Source organism: Zonotrichia albicollis, chromosome 8 (genome assembly GCF_047830755.1).
Source record: "Zonotrichia albicollis isolate bZonAlb1 chromosome 8, bZonAlb1.hap1, whole genome shotgun sequence".
Lineage (NCBI taxonomy): Eukaryota > Metazoa > Chordata > Aves > Passeriformes > Passerellidae > Zonotrichia > Zonotrichia albicollis.
In genome coordinates, this window is record NC_133826.1 from 6,182,626 (window position 1) to 6,204,538 (window position 21,913).

At 38.9% G+C, this 21,913-nt stretch overlaps 1 protein-coding gene across 3 annotated transcripts in view; it reads left to right on the forward strand.

The window, feature by feature from the left end:
- Nucleotides 1–21,913, forward strand: part of TUT4 (terminal uridylyl transferase 4) — a 47,759-nt gene that overhangs the window by 24,680 nt on the left and 1,166 nt on the right. For 2 of the 3 annotated variants that reach the window (XM_074545790.1, XM_074545791.1), the window contains exons 9-29: nucleotides 98–224; nucleotides 662–781; nucleotides 1,159–1,380; nucleotides 1,532–1,706; nucleotides 3,051–3,787; nucleotides 4,241–4,391; nucleotides 4,956–5,042; nucleotides 6,431–6,534; nucleotides 6,904–6,961; nucleotides 7,056–7,159; nucleotides 7,527–7,616; nucleotides 9,513–9,626; nucleotides 10,725–10,802; nucleotides 11,203–11,380; nucleotides 11,726–11,773; nucleotides 11,861–11,943; nucleotides 13,321–13,436; nucleotides 15,059–15,219; nucleotides 16,158–16,255; nucleotides 18,656–19,181; nucleotides 21,359–21,532. In XM_074545790.1, coding sequence (XP_074401891.1) covers nucleotides 98–224; nucleotides 662–781; nucleotides 1,159–1,380; nucleotides 1,532–1,706; nucleotides 3,051–3,787; nucleotides 4,241–4,391; nucleotides 4,956–5,042; nucleotides 6,431–6,534; nucleotides 6,904–6,961; nucleotides 7,056–7,159; nucleotides 7,527–7,616; nucleotides 9,513–9,626; nucleotides 10,725–10,802; nucleotides 11,203–11,380; nucleotides 11,726–11,773; nucleotides 11,861–11,943; nucleotides 13,321–13,436; nucleotides 15,059–15,219; nucleotides 16,158–16,255; nucleotides 18,656–19,181; nucleotides 21,359–21,532 — 3,551 coding nt within the window. The remainder of the gene's footprint in view (nucleotides 1–97; nucleotides 225–661; nucleotides 782–1,158; nucleotides 1,381–1,531; nucleotides 1,707–3,050; nucleotides 3,788–4,240; nucleotides 4,392–4,955; nucleotides 5,043–6,430; nucleotides 6,535–6,903; nucleotides 6,962–7,055; nucleotides 7,160–7,526; nucleotides 7,617–9,512; nucleotides 9,627–10,724; nucleotides 10,803–11,202; nucleotides 11,381–11,725; nucleotides 11,774–11,860; nucleotides 11,944–13,320; nucleotides 13,437–15,058; nucleotides 15,220–16,157; nucleotides 16,256–18,655; nucleotides 19,182–21,358; nucleotides 21,533–21,913) is intronic. The other variant, XM_074545792.1, reaches the window with a different exon arrangement.

Here is a 21,913-nt window from a genome sequence, read left to right on the forward strand (position 1 = left end):
TTACATAGGGAGACCCTGATGGATGTTTTTATTTCAGGGGGTGTGATGCCCCACCACACAGTGATAACCCTTTATCTGTTCTGCATTGTGCTTGCAGTGGTTTGACATGCAAAGTGAGTGCTAGGAATGACGTGGCTTGCCTTACAACTGACCTGCTGGCTGCCCTTGGTAAACTGGAGCCTGTCCTGATCCCCTTGGTTTTGGCTTTCCGCTACTGGGCCAGAGTAAGTTACTGAAATATCCTCAATACTGCTCCCTAAGCACTGTGTACACTGTGCTGTGTAATGTACCATGAATGTTTGTGGAAAGGACTTCATGCTTTACCCCACCTCTATATGTGAGATGCCACTGTACAATAGCACATTTCAGCCTTGACTGAGCTTCTACATGGCAGCATAAATATGTCCCACAATCACAAAATGTGGTGAAACTGGAAAGAATAATATATGATAAGGTAGTGTTCCTTAATGCACCGTGTGAATTGCTAGTTTGTATTCTATCTGTACGTGACATGGCATGACCACTGCACTTTCTGAGATACAGCATTTTGTATTTCACTCTGGTATGTTTCTCACATTTCTTTAGTATTTGTCCTTTTGTAATAGATTGTAAACTAAAATTCTGGTGTTACATCAGAAAAGAAATTATTTTTCTCTTACAGCTCTGTCACATTGACTGTCAGGCTGAAGGTGGAATTCCCTCCTATTCCTTTGCCTTAATGGTGATATTTTTTCTTCAACAAAGAAAACCACGTATTTTACCGTCCTATTTGGGCAATTGGGTAAGTGATTTGGTACTTCATTATTAAATTGTTGGCATTATTTCTGTGTTCTGCAACCTCATAAAAATGCAGAATTTGATTGCCAAAGAAAATGATAAATGAAATGCATTGGTACTTCATGCTCATGCAGATGATGCTTGATGATTCTGAAGACTTTTTAAAAAGGCACTTGTAGCAGGCTGTATAGTTGTGTCATCTGTGTTTTGGAGAAAAGGCAATTATTTTCCTCTTTATTTCTCTGAATTTCTCTCTCTGACATCTGTTAATCCTGTCAGGGGTATGAATATACCACAGTAGTCAGTGTTACATTTGCTGAAAACTGTTGGTTGCATGTGTTATAGACAGTCTTGTTTCAGAGTCACTTTAATTGTTATTAGATTGAAGGCTTTGATTCAAAGAGGCCAGATGACCACCAGCTGAAAGGGGTGGAAGATGAAGAATTTGTAAGGTGGGAGTACAAACCACCCACAAATGGTGCAGCAAAAAACTCTGTTGGAGCAGAAAGCAAAGCTAAAGTTGAACAACAAAAAGGTGGTGGCAAGAAGGCAACGAGCTCAGAAGTGGACAACCAAAGCAATGCGAAAGAGAAACATGGAATTGTAAGTCCTGACTTTATCTAATTGAAAACCATTTGCTATCTCTTATCCCTATCTTTTTATTTTTAAACATTGATGTTGGATGGATCAGGACAAAAAAAAAGGGAATATTAATTTCTTATTGCAGTTGAGCACTTGTGTCCATGTTTTTCAGTCTCTCTTAGCGTTCAAAACCCCTCACCAAGTTTCACTGGGGCAACTGTGGTTGGAACTTTTGAAGTTTTACACACTGGAGTTTGCTTTGGAGGAATATGTCATCAGCATACGGGTACAAGAGCTCTTAACCAGAGAGAATAAAAACTGGCCCAAGAGGCGAATAGCCATTGAAGGTAGGCTGGTCCCTTCCCACTTCTGTAGTCATCCTGCCTTAGCATCTTTATTTGCTTAACTTGCAAATGTGTTACAAGGATCTGGACAATAAGTCTTTTAAATATATATTTTGTCAGCTGTTTAGTCTCTTTAAACACAAGTTTTCTCTGTCTAAAGAGCAGGGAAAGTCATTGAGTTACAGATCAATATGTGGCATTCTGAATTGACCTTAAGAATAGAGAAATTGGGTATTTGAGGAAGACTAAGAAACCGTGTAAGGTGATATTTTTATAAAAGCATGAATAATGACTTTTGAACACTTTCTAGAGATGTTGCTGAAGTGGCTTATCTGTAACACTTGAGGCGATGGAGAGGACAAAGAGAATCATACAGACAGAGAATGAGGTGCAGAGGTACATTGAAGGATGAGTCAATAAGGTACAAGAAGAGTAAGAAGGAAAGTAGAACAGATAAGCAATGAATTCTCGAGGCACAGGTTGAGTAGTGAATGTTGAGATCACTCCTGTGACTTTTAATTTCCTCTCCCAATTCTTTTCTTCAATTACTTTTAGCTAGAGTGTAGAAAAAGTAAGGAAGTGTTTATTCAAGATGTGGGATGTAAGGTGTCAGGACAAATCATTGAGGAAGAAATGAGAAATAATTTCAAAAAAACCAGATTGCATTCTGGTTCTGACACCTGCTGTTATTGGGCTAATTGTGTTGTTTGCTTTATGTTTTTTTACTTCTCATTTTTGCCTTTTTTCTTTTTTCCAATGTTGAGTTTGTAGCTGATGTTATGAAGTAACAGAATCTCAGTTTGGTACTATCTTCCAGGCAAACTTATAGCAACTATGCAGGAGCTCTTTTTGCTTGGAAAGCATGTTTGATCTAGAAATCGTTAGGAAGGCCTAAGAATGGATCCTGGTGAGATTGGTTCATACAATCCTTATATTCTCAATGTTACTCTTAGACAAATGAATTTCTTAAGGGAAATGAAAATCCTTCTTCAGTGGAGGAAAAAGGTTCTGGCTGGCATCTATTTATTTTGCCTTTGTTTATTATAATTTCTAGTTTAGAAATTGGCCATAATGTAATGTTGCAATATACCCATGGTTTTCTTTTTGAGTAGCACTGTTTAGAATTGTTTATGATAGTCAGTCATTCATGGCTGCACTTGGATATGTTTTGTATGGAAGAATTTTGAAAAAACTTGTGGGTCTTCATTCTCTAAGTATATCCACATACAATTCTGGATTTTAGTATAAGAACCTCCTTAACTGCCCTGTAAAAACTTAGAGATTTCAGCTGCTTTGTGAAATGTGAAAGTTAAAGATTACTAATTAAATTGTTCTTTTTCTTCCCAGATCCTTTTGCACTAAAGAGGAATGTTGCACGAAGTCTAAATAGCCAGATGGTATTTGAGTACATCCTGGAGCGATTTAGGACAGCATATAAATATTTTGCATGCCCACAAAGTAAAGATGGGATTAAATCCAAGCCAGATACCAAGAAAAAAGAAAAAGGGAAAATGAATAATAAGAAATCCACAAGATCTGAAGAGCCTGTAGCAAACTGTTGCCTTCCACAAGGGGAAAATGTTGTAGATAAAGAAGTTACAGAAAGTGGATGTGACATAGCAGAGAATGAAGTTGAATGTAATACAGTGGTAGAAGCTGTAGCCAAAAGATGTACTTCCCAGAACATGGACCCTTTGCTACTTTCAACATTGGACTCTAGCTATGATGAAGACAAAGAAGAAGCTTTACCCCTTATTTCCAATGAATGCTGTGAATTAAAGGAAAAATCACCTAAAGAGAGAGATGATTTAGAAATTTCAGTGTGTCTAACTGAGGAGGAGCTCAGCCACCACTGTAACTGCAGTGCACATCAGCCTGATGACACAAATTCCAGTAATGAGTTTTCTGATGCTGAAAGCAGGCAGAGTTTGGTACTGGAGTCGTCTCCAAAGTGCACTGGCACCCCAGCTACCTCGGCCAGCTGCAAAGCAGTGCTGGAAACCCAGGATCTCAAAGAGGAAGGCAGGCTCTCAACAGAAGAAATGCATTATGTGTTTGATAAGTTTATTTTTACTTCAGGAAAGGTAAGCAGTGCTGGTCATGGATCATTAGTTTGAAGTCATTAAATGTAAGGATGGTGGGATTCCCACAGTGATTGTTGCAGTCTGGGGTATGGGTGGGAGCTCTGGCCTTTGTTGAGTACCTGTTATTCAGGAAACATCACACTGTGTGACATTTGCATTAAATAGTCTGTTTCCCTCATCTTAAGCTTTTTGATGTCCACACAAAAAAATCTGGATTTCTTTCTGGTTATTTGTGGGTTATTTGTGCCTTTCCTCTCCTACTTTCTTGTAGAATTTCCAGGTGCTTCTAGGCACTGTGAGAAGTAAATGCAGCTTGTTGAGAGGTGTTCTGCTCTTTGTAGAGGCTCTGTTATTGTTCATATGTCAAATGTTCTTGGTTGCTTGGAAATGTTAGGTCTGCTGAACTGTCTTCAGTGCACAAATAGAATTTTCCTTTTTTTTCTCCCCAAAAAGCCACCAACTATAGTATGCAGCATCTGCAAACGGGATGGACATTCCAAAAATGATTGCCCAGAGGATTTCAAGAAAATTGATCTGAAACCACTACCACCAATGACAGACAGATTTCGGGAAATACTTGACATAGTGTGTAAAAGATGTTTTGGTAAGTTCAAAAAGTGTTTGTGCTCCACTTTATACTATGATCTGTAACCTGGAAGAATTAAAAACTCTAGGGTTAAATTACCTATATACAATTATTCACAATTCAGTAGGAAGAAGCTCTTCCAGGTGCCCTAGGCTACAAATGGATCAGCATTTTAATTTTCAGATAATCCATGGCTGTGATAACTTATAACAGATTTGAGAAACTGATGTTATATGGGATTTTTCACCAAGTGTGTAAAAAGCTACTGGTGTTCCCAGGAATCAGGCTCTGGGCAAAACTAATTTTTGTGCTTATTGAATTCTATGGCATCTTTTGAGGGTGCTGTTGTGGGTTAACCTTGGCTGGATGCCAGGTGCCCACCTGGACACTTTGTGGTTGAAAAACTGGATGTTTTGAAATAAAATCTGGAAGACTCTAATGATTTAAAAAGAAAACCACAGATTTAAGCAAAGCAAGCACAACAACAACAAAAAAACCCCATCCAATCTTTTAATTAGCTGAAAACAATTCTTGAGGTGCTGAATGTCACGTCTGACTGTGTTTTAATTTGTTTTTACTTAGATGAATTATCCCCTCCTTTATCTGAGCAACAAAACAGAGAACAAATCCTGGCAAGTTTGGAGAGATTTATTCGAAAAGAATATAATGGTATGTAACCTTAGGTAGTGATTCTTGGGAGTGCTTTCTTCACTCATGTTGTCCAGAGCATAAAGATGTGGTTTATCTCATTTTATTTTCCTTGCTTGAAGCAGGGACATCTCTTTTCCTTCCATTTGTAAAGCTGTCTTGCAGACTTCAACACTGAACATCCCTTCTTGCTATTCCATGGAAATGTCCCTAGAGTGGAGGAAGAGCTGCCAGAGCAATAGTGCAATAATGCAAGCACAGGACTGCTCCAGTCAGGCCAAGAAGAAAGTTTGGTTGGGTTTAGTGTTAGCTTTGGTTGTGGGCCAAGGACTTTTGTTGCCTAGTCACCACTGCTTGAGTATCTTAGAAATCCTAATGAGTTTATCTTCACATCCCTTACATAAAACAAGCAAAAATGTCTTACTACAGGGATGGAAGGCACAGAGATGCCGAGGGATTTTTTTATAGGAGGTGTAAAACAGTGCTAGAGCCAGGTACCAAAGCCAGGTCTCCTGAATTCCTGTCCATGGAAGGCTGTTCTGCTGTAGCTGACCTGTGAGCAAGGAATTGGGAATTCTGTCCATTGGCTGTGCCTCCACTTCCTGGCAGCAGCTGAGGATTGAGACCTGTTACAAAGCCTTGAAAGACTTAAGGTTTCCAATTCTATTAAAGTTTAGGGAAAAAAGCTGTGAGTAAGTGTTAGATCTATTTTCTTTACATCGATCTGTTCAACTGAAATTAATGCTTTCTTTGCAGTTAGGAAAGAATTTGTTTTAACATAGTTTTGCCATCCAAGAATGAAAATACTTAGTAATATCATGTTTCAAACAAAAATGTAAACAAAGCAATTGGGAAAGAATGTTCCATAAAGTATTGTAATCTTGCTGCTTGTGTCTTCTTGAAGAATATGTTATAATTACAAAAACTCATTGACCAGATTTACCCAGTCATAGGAGAAATATGCAACCTAGATAAACTCTGAATGGAATTTCAGAAATATTACTTTGGCTACCATAGGAGTAGCTCTGTCTTATCTGTGGGATAAAGCTGTACTGGTGACTGGGTTTGCACATTATTTTGATTTATTAAAAGCAGGAAAATGCAGTTGCATACCACAAAACATTGCACCCCATTTAGAGATGCCATTTAATGATTATAGTAACTGTACTTCAGTCATAAAAAAATGTATAAAATAAGTCTTTATCCTGTCTTGCTTTCTGTAAATAACTTCTGAAGTGTTGTGCTTCCTCCTTTATCAAAGCTGAAGTCTTTGAAGTGACAGTGTAAGTTCTCTCTTTAAGCTCATTTTTATGGGCACCTGCACATTGCAGTTAAACAATATTTTATACTAAGCACTTACCATTCAACTGTAGAAGAATTAACTTTTTCTTGTCTATTCTTTTGATCAGACAAAGCTAGGCTTTGCTTATTTGGCTCCTCAAAAAATGGATTTGGGTTTCGGGACAGTGATCTAGATATCTGCATGACATTGGAAGGTCATGAAAATGCAGAGGTAAGAGTTTTGAAATGGATAAAATCTGCTATTTTACATTCAAAGATTCTGTAAGGTTTTTTAATTCAGTTAAGATTTCTGTACACAGGAAAGGTAGGATTTGCTTGTTGCACTCTGCACAGCTGAAGCAAGAACCAGCCTATTTTACTTTTAATGCCTTATGGACACACAGTGTGATATAGATGTCCACAAAGAGCATATGAGTTTGTGTAAATTCATGTGCTGGCTTAATGCTTGCTCCTTTTTTGACATTTCAAAAATGATTGGTACATAGACTTTTCATCTATGAAATATATGTGATAGTAAATGTGTTTGTTGGAATAGGATCCATGTTTTAACATCTGAAGCTGTGATCTTTGTTTTTCCTAGAAATTAAACTGTAAAGAAATAATAGAAGGTTTGGCAAAAGTTCTTAAGAAGCATCCAGGTAGGTGCTTTAAATTATTATTTGTTTTGAAGTTAGATTTTCTATAAATGTTGTTAATGGAAATGTTTTATGTACTAAAGTGTTGCTTCCCCAGGTTTGAGGAACATCTTGCCTATAACTACAGCCAAAGTGCCTATAGTAAAGTTTGAGCACAGGCGGAGTGGCTTGGAAGGAGATATCAGTTTGTACAATACCCTGGTGAGCATCTGCTTGTGTCCTCTTGTGTTCAAAGCAAGCTTTTCATTCTTTCTATCATACCAAATAACCATTTGAGGGAATCATTTTGAAACCAGAATGGAAATGCTTTTGTGTGTTTGTGTTTTTCTTCTACATTATTTAAATTCAGTGGCCCACACCCTCAGCCTGACCCAGGTAGCTGTGTGTGACCTGATGGCAGAGCAGGGCACAGCACAGGAATTCTTGTTCATATCCACCATGATGGCCTGTGTGCCATCATGAATAATACAGCTCACTCCAGCTTTCACCTGACACTGTGAAATTGCACAATTTCTTACATAATTGGCTGACCCTGACAGCAGTTTAATTTTTTTTTCCATTTTTCCAGGCACAGCATAACACAAGGATGCTGGCTACCTACGCAGCTATTGATCCTAGGGTGCAATATCTGGGCTACACAATGAAAGTTTTTGCAAAGGTAATATAAAAAGAAGGTATTATTTGTACAATACACTGTTTTCTGCTGCAGCCACTGAGTTTGCCTTTTGCCAATACCAACTGGAATAGAGACAGTAGAATGCTGTTGATATGAAGTGCACTTTCCTAAGCTTACTGTGCTCCATCAGACTGTGTGTGTCAAAATCAAATCCTGGTACCTTCTGCTATCTGTTGGAAGATTTCTGTGTAAGAGAAAGCTGATGAGAGGAAAACTTCCCTTTTTTTCTTCCATTTCAAACCAGCTTCAATTATAACAAACAAAAATCCCACCCAAACCCCAAGCAAAACTGGAAAAATTGGTAACTGTAAGATGTAGGGGTATGTGGATGTGCATGAGTTTCCCAAGATTTCATATCTGGGGCCAGCCCAGAGATTACTGCTGCTTTCTTCTGGCACACTTGCCTTGTTTGAATTAGTGTAAAAGTCAGGAATAGGTAGGTATGGGGTGATGAATGAATGCCTGAGTCTCAATGTGCCTAGGACATATACTTACTTGACTTTAGGAGTTTGGAAATTTCAGATCTCCTGCATCTTTTGTTATGATATTCTGTCAAAATTTTGTATTATACAGCCTTTGGTAATTGAAACGTGGCATTGCTTTTTATTCAAGTTGCAGTATTAAATACAGCATATCCAAAGAAAGCTTAGTGGAACTAGGGCAAATAAAAAATGGCTTATAGAGATGGTGAATCATGCTACCAGATGTTCATGTAATAAAATACATCAAGATGAATAAAATAACTTTGTGCCAGAATGGAATGGACACGTTCATTATACTGTCACTGAGACTAGCAATGATTTTTTTCTCGATGTGGTCACAGTAGTGCACAATATTGCCACATCTCTTCTGTGTCCAAATTAAAAATGCCTTGTATTGATAATAATGAATCTTAGATTTTTTGGTAGCATTGCATTCTATTGTGCATGTTCTAAACATACTACTGCAAAGAAGAAACATGCAAGTTGTGGGATATACACTCCTGAATGTAAATGTATGGAAGTGTCTTTGTAGCTATACAAATACTCTGTTTTTAAGCAAAATGCCTTCTCCACTGTTTGCATTGGCAGAAAACCCAGGAACAGCTGTCACTGCTGCTGCTAATGTGAAAGTAATTTACGAATCCCTGGTTTTTCCAGCCCTAGGAGGTTAAAAATGCCTTGTTTGATATGACACAGGCTGGAAACACAGGATAGCTTAGGAGCAGGTGCTGTGGAAAGGTTGTTCTGTAATGAGATACTGAAGCATAGTGAGGTGATTCACTGATCAAAGTCACAGAAAGGCTTGGGGTGGAAGGGACCTTGAGCTCATCTGGCTCCAACTCCCTGGCTGGGTCAGGGGTGTTTGTGTTGTGCTGTGCTGTGCAGGCTGCACCGTGCTTTAATTAGGTATGTGTGTGTTTGCTAGCAAAATGCCACATGTGGCCTGCACTGCCAGTGCAACCTGGAAATATTTGCTGTTAATGAACTATTTTTTTAAAGGGATGGGGAACCAAAGTAATAAGGAATCATAACTCATGCTGCAAGAGCTGTTTCTAAGGAAAATTAAATTTCATGGTATTGAAACCTGGGATTTATGTTTTGGGAGTCTAGATTTGGGGTTTTTTTTTCAGTTTGGCACATTATAAATTTTTTTTTAAAGTATTTTGGCTATGAAAAGCTTTTCTGTTTTTATGTTAGACAAATTATGCTATGGATTTGCCAGATGGCAGTTGACTCTTGGGTGTATTTATTTTTCAGGCTTCATAAAACAATTTTTAATTATGAGGTGAATGTATTTGCTGTTACTTATGGGGTTTCTGTTTGCTCTCTGACACAGTTGTTAGTCTTGAACAGTGAAATGTATATTCAGCATTTTGTTTAAAATGTGTTTTTTCAGCGCTGCGATATTGGTGATGCATCCCGTGGTAGTCTGTCTTCGTATGCCTATATTCTTATGGTTTTGTACTTTCTGCAGCAGAGAAATCCACCAGTTATTCCAGTTCTTCAGGAGGTAGGTTCAGAAAATGAGGTTATGAAAATAGATGCACTTTTTCTTCAAGCCAAATATGAGAAGTCTGGGATTTTAGGATCAGAGGGGATAAATGAAATATGGGGCCCTTCTAATCAGCAGGTTCTTAACTCCCTCTTGGTTTTAGTAGGTAAAACTGACCAAGAAAATTAGATCAGACCTGGGAGTCTGTTGTGCCTAAGTTCTGCTATTACATTTACTTTGGGATTTTGGTCTTATGGTGATATTTATATGCTGAACAGGATAGAAAAAAATTGGCAGGTGGTATGGAGAGAAGGGAATTGTAATTACGAGACTGCACCAGATGCTCTTGAAATGTGAGTCCAGTTCTTCAACCAGTTATTGTCAGAAGCATTATTTATTGCTCAACGCTTTATCTGTAAGAGAAGAAGTTTATTTTATTATTTGATGAGGGTAAAATAAGATAATTTAAAGAAATATTTCATATGTACCAGGAGATTTTACTAGGAAAACAATGTTCTGCACCCCCGTGGTATGGGTGGGGAGAATATAATTATTCAGCTATCTGCCTCTTCCTGGATACACTCTGGAACTCCCAAGTACCTCTGAAAATTATCCCTTTCTGCCTCTTTTGGTTTCTTTGTGCAAGAGGGAAATTGGCTTAAGTATTGCAGTTGAGACTCATGGACTTCCTTGCTGATCTTTAGTATCTGATACTTTAGTAGTGGTTGGGGGTTTTTATTTTACTGCTACCCCGAGAGTGCATTTAAATAACAGTGGAATTTCCTCTTGGCTGTGCTAAAGTCAAAATGTAATAGAAGTCCCATAAAGTCTCCTTAGAGAATCTGTGGGCTAGAGAGATGTTGGAATCTTGACAAGATAATTCAGTCATGTTTTCTTAGTTGCAAGGAACAAGTAAAAATGAAACATCCAAATATTTTGAGAGGTACAGCAACAATGCAAAAAGTCTTTCAGACTTTTTACCAATGGGAAATTCTGTCTGTATAAGAAGTAATTGTTAAAATTAAAGTATTTATATTTTTATATGATTTTTTTTTTACCAAAAGAACTGCAAGTAGTTTGAATTAGAGCAGTAACTGTCATTCTCTATTCTGGCAGATATTTGATGGCAAACAGATTCCACAAAGAATGGTGGATGGATGGAATGCCTTTTTCTTTGATGACATGGAAGAATTGGTAATATTTTAAATCCAGAAGACTAACTAAAATTTAAATCTTGCTTTTCAGGAAAAGTAATAATTTTATTGTTTAATTAAATTTCCATATCCATAATATTGCAGCTTCCCAATTGAGTCCTGTTTTGCTAAAAGGAATTTCTACTTTTGCTTGGTTTATTTTAAATAATTTCTAAATAACATAAATCAGGAAAAATACTTGTTACTTTTAAAAATAGTGCAGGTTTAGTCTTAACTGTAATGATTTAACCTTACTTTAACCAAAAGAAACCATTTGGTTTACTACCATTCGTAGTAAACGAACTTGTAATTAGAGAGATGTTTGAGGAGAAGCAGTGCTGCAGTAAATAGCTGAATAGCTGAATAGCTGTAGCTGAATAAATTTCTTGCCCTGCATGCAGAAGAAGCGTCTCCCTTCCCTGGGGAAGAACACTGAGTCTCTTGGGGAGCTCTGGCTGGGGCTGCTGAGGTTCTACACCGAGGAGTTTGACTTCAAGGAATACGTGATCAGCATCCGGCAGAAGAAGCTGTTGACCACCTTTGAGAAGCAGTGGACCTCCAAGTGTATTGCCATTGAAGGTACTCCTGCTGAATTGAGCCTCCATTCATCAGGAGTAGGAAACTCTGTTGCTTGAGAGGATCTTTATGTGAGGAAACCACAGTCACTGTTTCAAAAAGAAGTGTTGCTTGCAAGTCCTGCAGCTCACAAAATTGATAACTTCTACTACGTGTCAGTGAATTGTTCTTCTTACTGTTATTATGGTTGATTAACCTAACAATTTTAAAACTTTCAGCATTGCTTTGCTATCATCTGCTCTGTGAATGCATTTAAAATGGAATTCTCTGCATTAAAATGAAAAATTCTGTTGCAGCAGCCCCAGATGCTGTTCCAGCTCTGATTTTTTTTCTCCCTTCTTTTTGCAGATCCTTTTGACTTGAATCATAATCTGGGTGCTGGAGTCTCTAGGAAAAGTAAGCTATTAATGTCTGCTAAGAATGAATATTCAGTGAGTTGTGCCTTTTCTGTTTTTTTCCAATAACTTTGTCTTTCTCCAACAGTGACCAATTTCATAATGAAGGCATTTATCAATGGGAGAAAGTTATTTGGTACCCCATTCTACCCAGCTGTTGGAAGAGAAGCTGTAAGTTCTCTGGATTTTTAGTATGTTTTTTTCATTTTCTTTGTCCATTGAATTGATGCAAATCTCTTGTATGTGTTTATCCATTTGATATGCACAATATGTGTAATTATACCTTGTCTGCATGAAATTTATAGCTTAGCATTTAGCTCCTGGAATATAAAAGAAAGTAGTTGGATGGGCAGTGGCTATTACTGGCTGGTTTGGGGAAAGTAAGCTTAATTTAGGTTTTGTTTTTTATAAAACCTTCCACTGTATGATGTTAAAGTATTGCAGAAAACTGCAAATTTGGCTGTAAAACCCAGAAACGCCTCTAAGAACCTTACTGGCTCTTCTTGTAGATAAAGAAAACAGATCCAAGAGATGTTCCATTCTCTTTAGTTTTCCACTTGGTGGAGATAGTAAGGATTGCTGCTTAAACAAGGAAAAGGATGATGATTGATTTTATTTTTTTTTTTTGACAAGTTGACCTTTAAAATTTGTGTCGTGCATCAGGGTTAGGAATGTGTTCATGCAATGTCATTTTGGTGAAAGTACTGCTCTGTGCTAGAGGGTCCAGTCATTGATGTGTAGAGACAACTAATTTTTTTAATGTGAACAAATAAAATACTGTAATTAGTATTTTAAAGATCAACTTAGAAAGGCATTTTCTAAAACAATTTGCAGGACTGTTCTCCCAGTGGCTTTTAACAGAACTTGAGTTTCTAAAGGATCTTCAAAATCTTTTGAAAGCTTTTCATTCCCTTCATCCTTCCCTATCTTCTCTTTTCCATTTGCTTCCTTTATCTGTGGGTTTTTTTCTGAGTTTGTACCTCAGTTTCAGTACTTTGACAGTATTTGTTGCTCAGAGGCTGTAAACTGGGCCTTTGTGCTGACACACATCAGAACTGCAGCTGTCCTGAGCAGATCCCAGGGAGGGGAGTGATGCAGGTCAGTGGCAGATGCTCCATCTGTTTCCCACCTGAGCTGAGTTCTGTCCAAAGGGATCAATCCTGTCATCTGGGAAGGGACATTGGCTGCTTTGGAAAGCACACAGGCAGTGACTCAGATACCAAAATAGATCATATGCTGAAAAATGGTGCTCTGAAAAGCTTTTGGGGAGGTGAAAGGTGGGCAGCAGGCTGGAGCCTGGCTAAGCTGTTCTGCAAATTCAGCCTCTGTCCCTAAGACCAAATAGCCCTTTTCAGCCCAAACTGCTCCATATCTCTGAGAAAGCTGCCATTGTCCAGGGGAAGATATAACCTCAGAAGCAGTAACACTCAGGGAGCAATAAGAAAAGAAAGCTGACAGTTTGACTTTCATTCTTCAGTCTTGTAAATGAATGGTTTATATTGTAAGTGAATGGTTTATGTATTTTATCTGTCTGATGTGTTTTGATAGGAATACTTTTTTGACTCAAAAGTATTGACAGATGGGGAATTGGCACCCAATGACAGATGCTGTCGTGTCTGTGGAAAAATTGGTCACTACATGAAAGACTGTCCAAAGAGGAGGAGGTAAGTAATACACAAAGCTATTGTGAAATCTTTGAGATTAAATCATGAGGGATTTGCATATTTGAAGATGTAATGGAAATGAAAAATTGCTAAATTGCAGAGAAAATCAAAGCTTCCTATCTGATTCTCAACTTCCCATCTTATTTTTTCTTTTTTTAAAACAGTTTCTGATCACCTCTTTAAATCTGAAGTGTTTATGGAGGTACACAGAGTAAAATCATCGCTCTGTGGTGTGTTAATATGTAGTTAAGCTTAACTTAAAACTTGGATCACTAAAATATCTTTTTTGTAGTGTAAACATTCAGATGGAGAACATATTACCTGGCTGCAAAATTTATCGTGTGTTAAAAAGGATTTCCTGTAGTGATCATCTTCAGAGGACAGTTGAATTTGAATGGTTCCATAAATCTGATATTGTCCATCTGCAAGGCAGGTCAAAGTTCATTTATTAAACTCTAGGATTAGTAAATTGTACATAGGTGAGGTGCATGTCTGTAACATCATATTAGTGCCATGATGTTACAGAATCACCATATCACTTGGTGATCCTGTACTTGTACATTGATTTCACTTAGGAATTTTGGGTGCAGGACTCCTGCAAAAGGAGGTCTTGGTACATGCAGGTCAGTGTTTCCAAGAGAGTTTAGTAGGAATTGACAGAAAATGTGCACTCCTCACTTTTTACAGCTTTGGCTATTTAATGCCCCACTCAGCCTTAGGTTATCTTGACTCCTTCTAAAACCTGTTGAAGCCCTTAGAATGCAAATTAATCTGGGCTCTTTTATTTGCTCCTTATGTTCAGTTGTGTGCTCCATAATTCTTCAAAGGTTTCTTGGTCTTTTCCTGCTACAAAATCCTTATTTACAGCCTTTTGTTCAGTCAGCAGAGTTCAAGATACATGAAAGTGCACTGGAACCCTGTGGTCACAGGTGGACTGTTTCTTTCAGATGCTCTGTGTACTACAAGCACATGGAATTCCATCACCTCTTTCCCCATATTTGCTTTAGGAAAAGTTGTGATCTGCTCTTCACACAAACTGCTGCTACAGCACAGCTACACAGAATCTCTCTCAGACTGTATATACAGCTCACATAAGAATTTTATTATTATTATTTAACAATCCTGCAGATGCCTTGTGGAAAAAGACCTTTACTTCTTGTCTTGATTCCTGATCACTAGTTCTCCTGCTGGTTTAGAACTGAGTGTTTGAAAGAGCCTCAGTGCTTTCTTGCACATCCTATCTGGGCTCAGTGACAGAGAAATGTGCCCTGTCAGTGAGGGGGAGATTGGATGAAGGAGGTGCAGCTCACTTGTTTTGGGTAGATTCTGACTGCAGTGGGATTGCTGCAACCTCAGTGGGAACTGCAACCTTAACTGCAGGCTTAGTTCTGCCCTAACACAGTCAGACAGCTTTTGGACAAGCCTGGGGAGCTTCTAACTTCATTAAGTGTACACAGGCTGTTAACCAGCCCAGAATCTTAAACTGTTTTTGGAATTCCTGAGATATTTGTATTATTCTGGTACAGCTGTTGGTTATGTAACCATTCCCAGCACAACAGCTCTACAGAGATTGTGTGTTTGTGTGTGGTTTTGTGATGTTGCTAATAAAAATTATTGTTCAGGTTGAAGAAAAAGGAGAATGAGAAAGATGATGAAAAAGAGGTGAAAGAAGATGACAGAGAAACAAGAGAGAAAAGGTGTTTCATCTGTGGGGATGTGGGTCATGTTAGGAGAGATTGTCCTGAATTCAAACAAACCCGTCAGAGAAATAATAGTGTGCCAGGTAAGTTAGTTTATGTCTTAGGATAATTTGAAAGCTCTGAGATCCTTTTCCTCTAGGTTTATGTAAAGACTTGGTAATTATCTTCAAAAAACAATCCTGCACTGAAAATACAGCTTTTAGTCTGTGTTGCTTTTCTGCAAGGGAGTAATGTCTCCTGAAGTACAGTCTTTGCATGGGTGGTAAAAATGTACTCAGCAGTAAAATACAGTGTACTTCAGAGTATTGCATTGCATTATTTGTCTTCCACTCACAATTGGAGCATTTCAAAGTAGTAATAGTAATAATAGTAGCAATAGTAATAATAATAATAATAATTGAATGCATTTCCTCTTCCAAATGTTTCTCAAATGTTAGCTAACCCTCCATCATCTGTGAGAGGTAAGTAAATGTATTTTCAGCAAAAATCGGTGTTCCTTCAGTAGCATTTCAAAAAAAGCATACAGGTGAATTAGGCTAAAATCCAACTTTCAAATTACTGATAGTACTTAAACTCTTTCAAATTTGGCCCCTGGATGCCTCTGAAAAAGTAGAGGAAGCATTCATAAGTGAACTTCAGAAGAACCATACTTCTGTTATCCTTTAGTCATTTTTTTAGTTTACTTTCTTTGCCCAGAAGTTTCTGCTGTCACTATTGCTATTTAAAATGCACTGCTTACAGCAGTAATATGGAAACCTATATAAACCAGAGCTCCAGCCTGGTGGCAATGTGAGCCTTGTTGCTGCTAGATTTTGTTTTACTCAAAAATAGACTTTGTGTTTAGCTCCTATACCTATTAAAGTTGTCTGCTGCCAGTAGAGGGGAAAGTTTCCACTTAAAGGAGAGGTGAAAGTGCTTTACCTCCTCTGTGTCACATGAGAGTTCAGCTATTGCTGACTCCCAGTTGTGCTCATTATTCTGTCAGCCTGTGGGTTTATTAACACTCGTGTTCCTCGAGCAGGCACGCAGCTGGTGCGGAGCATGGTGAATTCCCAGCTGGTGGCTGTGGGCCAGCAGCAGGTGGAGCGACCCCTGCGCACCAGGCAGTCATCAGAATGTGTAAGTGCTGGGGGAACTGCAGGGAGCAGAGCTGCAGCAAAGCTGCCATGCTGGGAACAGGTTGCAGGGTTTTTGTCAACTTGGTAATGACAACGTTGCACTGTGCCAGTTAATGAAACTTTGATTTATGATGCACTGTGTCTTGGGGAGCATTTATGGTTTTTCAGTATGGAAATCTCATAGTCAAGTTTGAGATGAGATAACCTTGTGATTTTGAAAGGGCAGATTAAGCTAGAATGCTTTTCAAATTCTCATTATTCTGGCAGTGTTCTGGAGTTACTAAGGGAGATAAAGCATAGCTCATTGTTAACATGCTGGAGATTTAGGTTAGTGACAACCGTGACTTTTTGTGGTTTGAGACATCTGTCTTAAGGGACTGTCATGTACAGACACATTGAGTCATACTCAATGAAAAGTCTGCCAGAGCACACTAGAAGCACAAGCAGAACAATAGGGAAATGTTGGACAGTTTTGTGCTAGAATTTTTTCACGTCTCCATAGAGCTACATAAAATATGTTTAATCTTCTGAGTGGAGATGGGGAGCAGAGGGTATTTGTGCAAATACAACTGCTGGCATTTAATATTTTTGGAGCAGACAGTACAGCAGAAATTAATTTATTTTAAGCTGTTAGTCTGAGAAGTATGTGCCTGCTAATGAGGCTGGCAAGTAAGTAAATATAGTAATCAAGGCTGCTGATCACTAATGCTCTTTGTTCAGCTTGCTACTTTGCTAACTGATCAGCAAGCATTTATTGGAATGCTGGCTCCAGTAATGGAGATTTTATGACTTAGAGTGTGCTGCTAAAGAGGGACTGCAGCCTAATCTAAGTGAAGGGCTGAACATGGCACAGGAGTATATTTTTTAGGAGCCTTATATTTCTGCCTGAGGAATTGAAGCTGGATGTGTGGGTGCACTCAGAGGCAGACACATCATGTGCTCATTCTTGTATCACCTGGATGTCATGGCCTCTGTGTGTGGTGCATGGTTGTCATTTGGCCAGGATTTCTTGGTGAATATATTCTGTCCAGGAATTGGTGGAGAAGAATGAGAAGGGGGAGTATTGATGGAGTAAGAGGGAGAGAGTGGGAAGCAGATCAAGAGGCTGGAGTGTATTATGCCTCCTGTCCTGCTGCTGGCACATTCACTGCATGCTTGTGGTGGGTTAATATTTGCAGGAATGTTTGAATACATGTGCTTTATTTTTATAACATTTAAACTGTTAAACCAGTGATCATCTTTCAAATCCCAGATTTTACCTTCTCTTCCTGGTTTGATAGAAAGGTATAGGAGGTGCTCATACAGGCACAGTTGGAATAGCAGCAGAGAGCAATCCCAGCCTCTGGGCTCCAGCTTTTGCTCAGGCACAGAGCCACAGCATGGGCATGGGCAGTCCTGCAGACACCTCTGTTACTGGAGACAAGTGACTGCCAGTTGAAATGGACAGTGAGCAGTCAGGGATAGTGACTGCAGAGACCTTTAACTCCAGGTGTTCAACAGCAGCTGAGGCCCTTGGAGCTTGGCTGGCTGCTGCAGTCTGTGGAGAGAGGAGTCAGTCTCAGGGGGAAAATGAGATCTGAGATTTGGGTTCTCCTCTCTGCTTTAGGTACCTGTCTCATTTGAATGTCTCTGGAGACACCTATTCCATCAGCATCTTGTCTCAGTGCTTAAAACCAGACTGGGGAATCCAGATACTGGCATTGTGTTGGCACATAAACTGAGTGACTCTTTTCCCAACCACTCCATTTCTTGAAGTGCTTCTTGTTCAGTTGCAATTCCAAACAGATAAAATAGCCTCATGCCTGTGTTTGTTGCTGGTGAAAGGGAAAGCTTTGGAAGAGCTCTGCAAAGGCTGTAATAATTGCTATTACTGTGCCTTTAGCCATGGCCTAACACCAGGATATGAAGGTTAAAACTGGGTTTTTGGAATTTGTATTTCTTGTTTAACAGATTTTTAAAAATGAAAGAAATGTTAGGAGCTTACTTTGGAATTACTTAAAAAACTGTGCAGTAATAAGAACCACTCTATTTAGAAGTAAGGCAATTAGTTAATGAGATACTGGGCTGTACATAAGTAGGGTAGGAAAGATGCTGATTAAAGATCAGGAACAAGTGTGTGAGGAGTCTAATGAAGAGCTTGGGACTAATATTCACTCAGAATGGTGTTTCTGATGGTGGGATGTGCCACATTAACAGACCAAATTATCTGTTGGTGAAAGTCAGTGTCAGTTGAACTGCACGTACTGAAGCCAACAGGAACTTGGGTGCAGTGCTTGGGGTGTTGCTGGGGACTGCTTTGCTGGTTTATAAATGGTCTAATACAGTGGGTGCTTATTAAAGAAAACACCATTAAATAGCCAGTGAACTAATCAGAAATACATAACTTTTTTTTTTCCTCCAGTCTGATTCGCATCAGTCATCTTACTCTCCACAACCTCAGCAATTCCCACAGAATTCCTCTCAGCCAGCCTCCATTAACCAGACTCAGCCACAATCAATATCCCAGTCTAAGCACGTTCCTCAGCCACAGCAGGGTGCACAGCCAGCCCATCAGGTCCAGCTGCCTTTGTTTAACTTTCCCCAATCTCCCCCAGGTCAGTATTCCACCTTGCATAACCTGGGACTACTTCAGATGCACCATCACCACCAAATTCAGCTTCCCAACACTTCTTGGCCTATTCATGGGCCTGTTATTCACTCTGCACCGGGTAACCCTCCTCATTCTACAAATGTTCCATTTTCTATGAGATCTGGCAGCAGCAGCACCACAAATAACCAGAGCAGTGTAAGCTTGAATGATCCCAGTATCATCTTTGCACAGCCTGCTGCCAGGCCCATGGGAATCCCCAGCACTTCTCATGAGGGACACTGGCACAATCCTGTGACTCCAAACTCACTGGTGAACAATGGCACTGTGGGGAATTCAGGTAACTCTTCTCTGTTGTATCAAACCTCTCACACTTTGTGTACAAGTGTTAAATGTTACAGGAACAGATAACTCTTTGAGATTGTTTGATAAAAATATGATGCTTAAGAAACCAAATCATGACTTTCAGCTGTCTTAACATTTTCATAGGAAAAAAAATGAGAATTGATCACCCTAACTTTTAGGCATTGGTCCTGTCTGCCATTAATGGCTGTGCAACAATGAGAAATCCTGCATTCAACTGAGAAACCTCCTCATCATTGTTTGAATCACTCACATTTCTGTGAATGTGCTGACAAATAATGGATTCCTGAGACAATCATGGAAACATTAAAGTTGGAAAAGACCTCTAAGATCAACACATTGTTGAATAATATATTAGACAAATGCTGAGGTTGCAATCATGAACTTAGATACTGGCAGAATTTCAGTTGTGCAAGTTGAATATTGTCTCCTCACCTTTAGTACAATATAATAATGATCTTACCTATTCTGTTTTTTTCCTGTGGCTTGTCCTGCCTCACTTAACTTCCATAATCTTGATGTTGATTCCTGACATTGCATTTTCATGTGACAAATGGGCAACAGCCTCTTGCCTCACAGCAAGCATTGTTATGTTTGAGGCTGAGAAAAAGCACTATATAATGATTAAAGGCCTTTCTGTTTTCTCTGCTACATGAACTGTGGCAGCCTCTAAATTTTAACTGTTAACTTTTACATCATTAATCATGGTGGTGGTCTTCTGATTTATTCTGAGTGTGTAAGTCCTCCTGTTTAAAAAAATAAATGCATAATATAATGTACTGGTGCAGTTGTTCATCCTAAGATGGAAATTCTCAATCTCCTGCCCAGCCTTTCTCTGCACTAATAATGTGATTGTCAGTAACAGTAGATTTTTAACTGAATCTACTGTTTTGGATGAGGAATAATTCACCAATGGGCGTCAAACATAAGGGGCTGGAGATACATGATTTTCTGTTTAAAGCTTTATGAGGAATATATTTTAAAGGATACAGGAACTTCTGCCCGTGTGTTTTCTGTGTCTCCAGTGTGCTCTGTCCCTACCTCTCCATTTGGGATCTTCTCATCTCTCCCCTTCTCCAGCTTTGCCTTTCCTTTAAGCAGCTCCCTGCAATCCCCATGTCCTTACTAAGGTTGCTGCCTTCTTTCAGACAAGCTCCATAAATTCTAATTTCTTCTCTGTGTGCTATCAGTCACAGTATTTTTTTCCATCCCTCATCTTCCATCAATTTCCAGCCTCATGACACCCCTTTTCCTAGTTCCCAATCATAGTAATTTTCTTCTTTGAAATGGAATCAGTTTTCCTTTTTGGCTTAGATGCCATTAAGGTGAATGTACATTAGAGATGAGCTGTCTCCTGGCTGTTTGAAGCATGGTTTCAGACCTCCTCAGGACAATTTGACAACAGTAAGTTTGAGGGAACTTTGTCCTGGCTCACATAACTTTGACTTGAAAGGAGCTACTTAAATTTTCTTTTCAGTAGACAGCTGATTAGAAGTAGGATCATTAGAAGTATCAAGACAGCTCTTTTTCATGCATACTCAAAAGCTGTGCCTCAAATTGTGGATCCTGCCTCCTTGGATGCTTGATTTCTCATCCCTAATGTTGCAGTGATATCAGAATTGTAAATGGAATAGCTTTACAATTTGTATATTTATTTCCAAAGTTTATATTTTTCTCTCTAAAAATAATTTTTTAAGTCAGTCCCATGATCTAGATAGCAAGTTTCTTAAGCATGTAAGTATTAGTGGAATTCCAGTGTAAATCTGAGTTATTTCTTGCAGTAGGATAATAGTTTTCCTCTCACAGCTCTGTCAGTGATAGTGGATATTTGTGTGGGATCAGACAGTAGTTCTGAACATTGTTCAGATCTTGTATTTTTCACCATGAAAAAGTCATAAAAATAGTGAAGTCATAGCTCTTGATTTTAATGTTGATTCATCCTCTCTCTTCCCAATAATTCTATTATAGTGAATAATGAAGTAATTAAAGTGATAGTATTTACTGATGTATATTAAATTAAAAAAAAAAGTAGCACATCAGACTGATCACATTAAGTCCCCTGCAAACTGTTATTTAAGATGTAAATTGTATTTGTGACTTACTGTTTAATTATTTCAACTTGCAATGTGCTTTTCCCTTTCAATTGAAAACTAGATCAGGGTTTCCAAGGACAGTTTGGTAAAATGAACCCTCCTTCTGTCCCTTGGGACCATGGGACCCCCACCCATTTTCCTCTCCTCCGAGGAGCGTGGCCTTACAATATGCCTCAGAACTACATGCAGCAGGGAAATGCCAGCTACCCACCGAACAAACCTTTCTACCCTCAAGGTACCAGAACCACTCTGTGCATCAACAGCTCGTGCTCCATGTCTCTGTACTGTCTCAAAGGCTTTAAGAGCCAAGCAATCCTGGAAATCCCTGGAAACATTAATGAATCCTATAGTCAAATCAGCACTTCAGCTTCCTCTGTGGATGAATGAAAATCTTTGTGGGAGGGAAGGGTTAAAATAGAATTCTGAAATCTGAGCCCGTGTGCAGCCTGTTGCACTTCCAGCCTCTTTCTCTTTGCTGCTGCTGGCTCAGCTGGAGCTGCCTCTGCTTCAGTAGAGGTTAAGATGATTGGCCCATGAGCGTGTTCAGAATATGAAGAAATTTTTGTTGTAATTCATTTTATTTGGCTTTTGTACCTTGCTTTGTGGAGTGACTTAC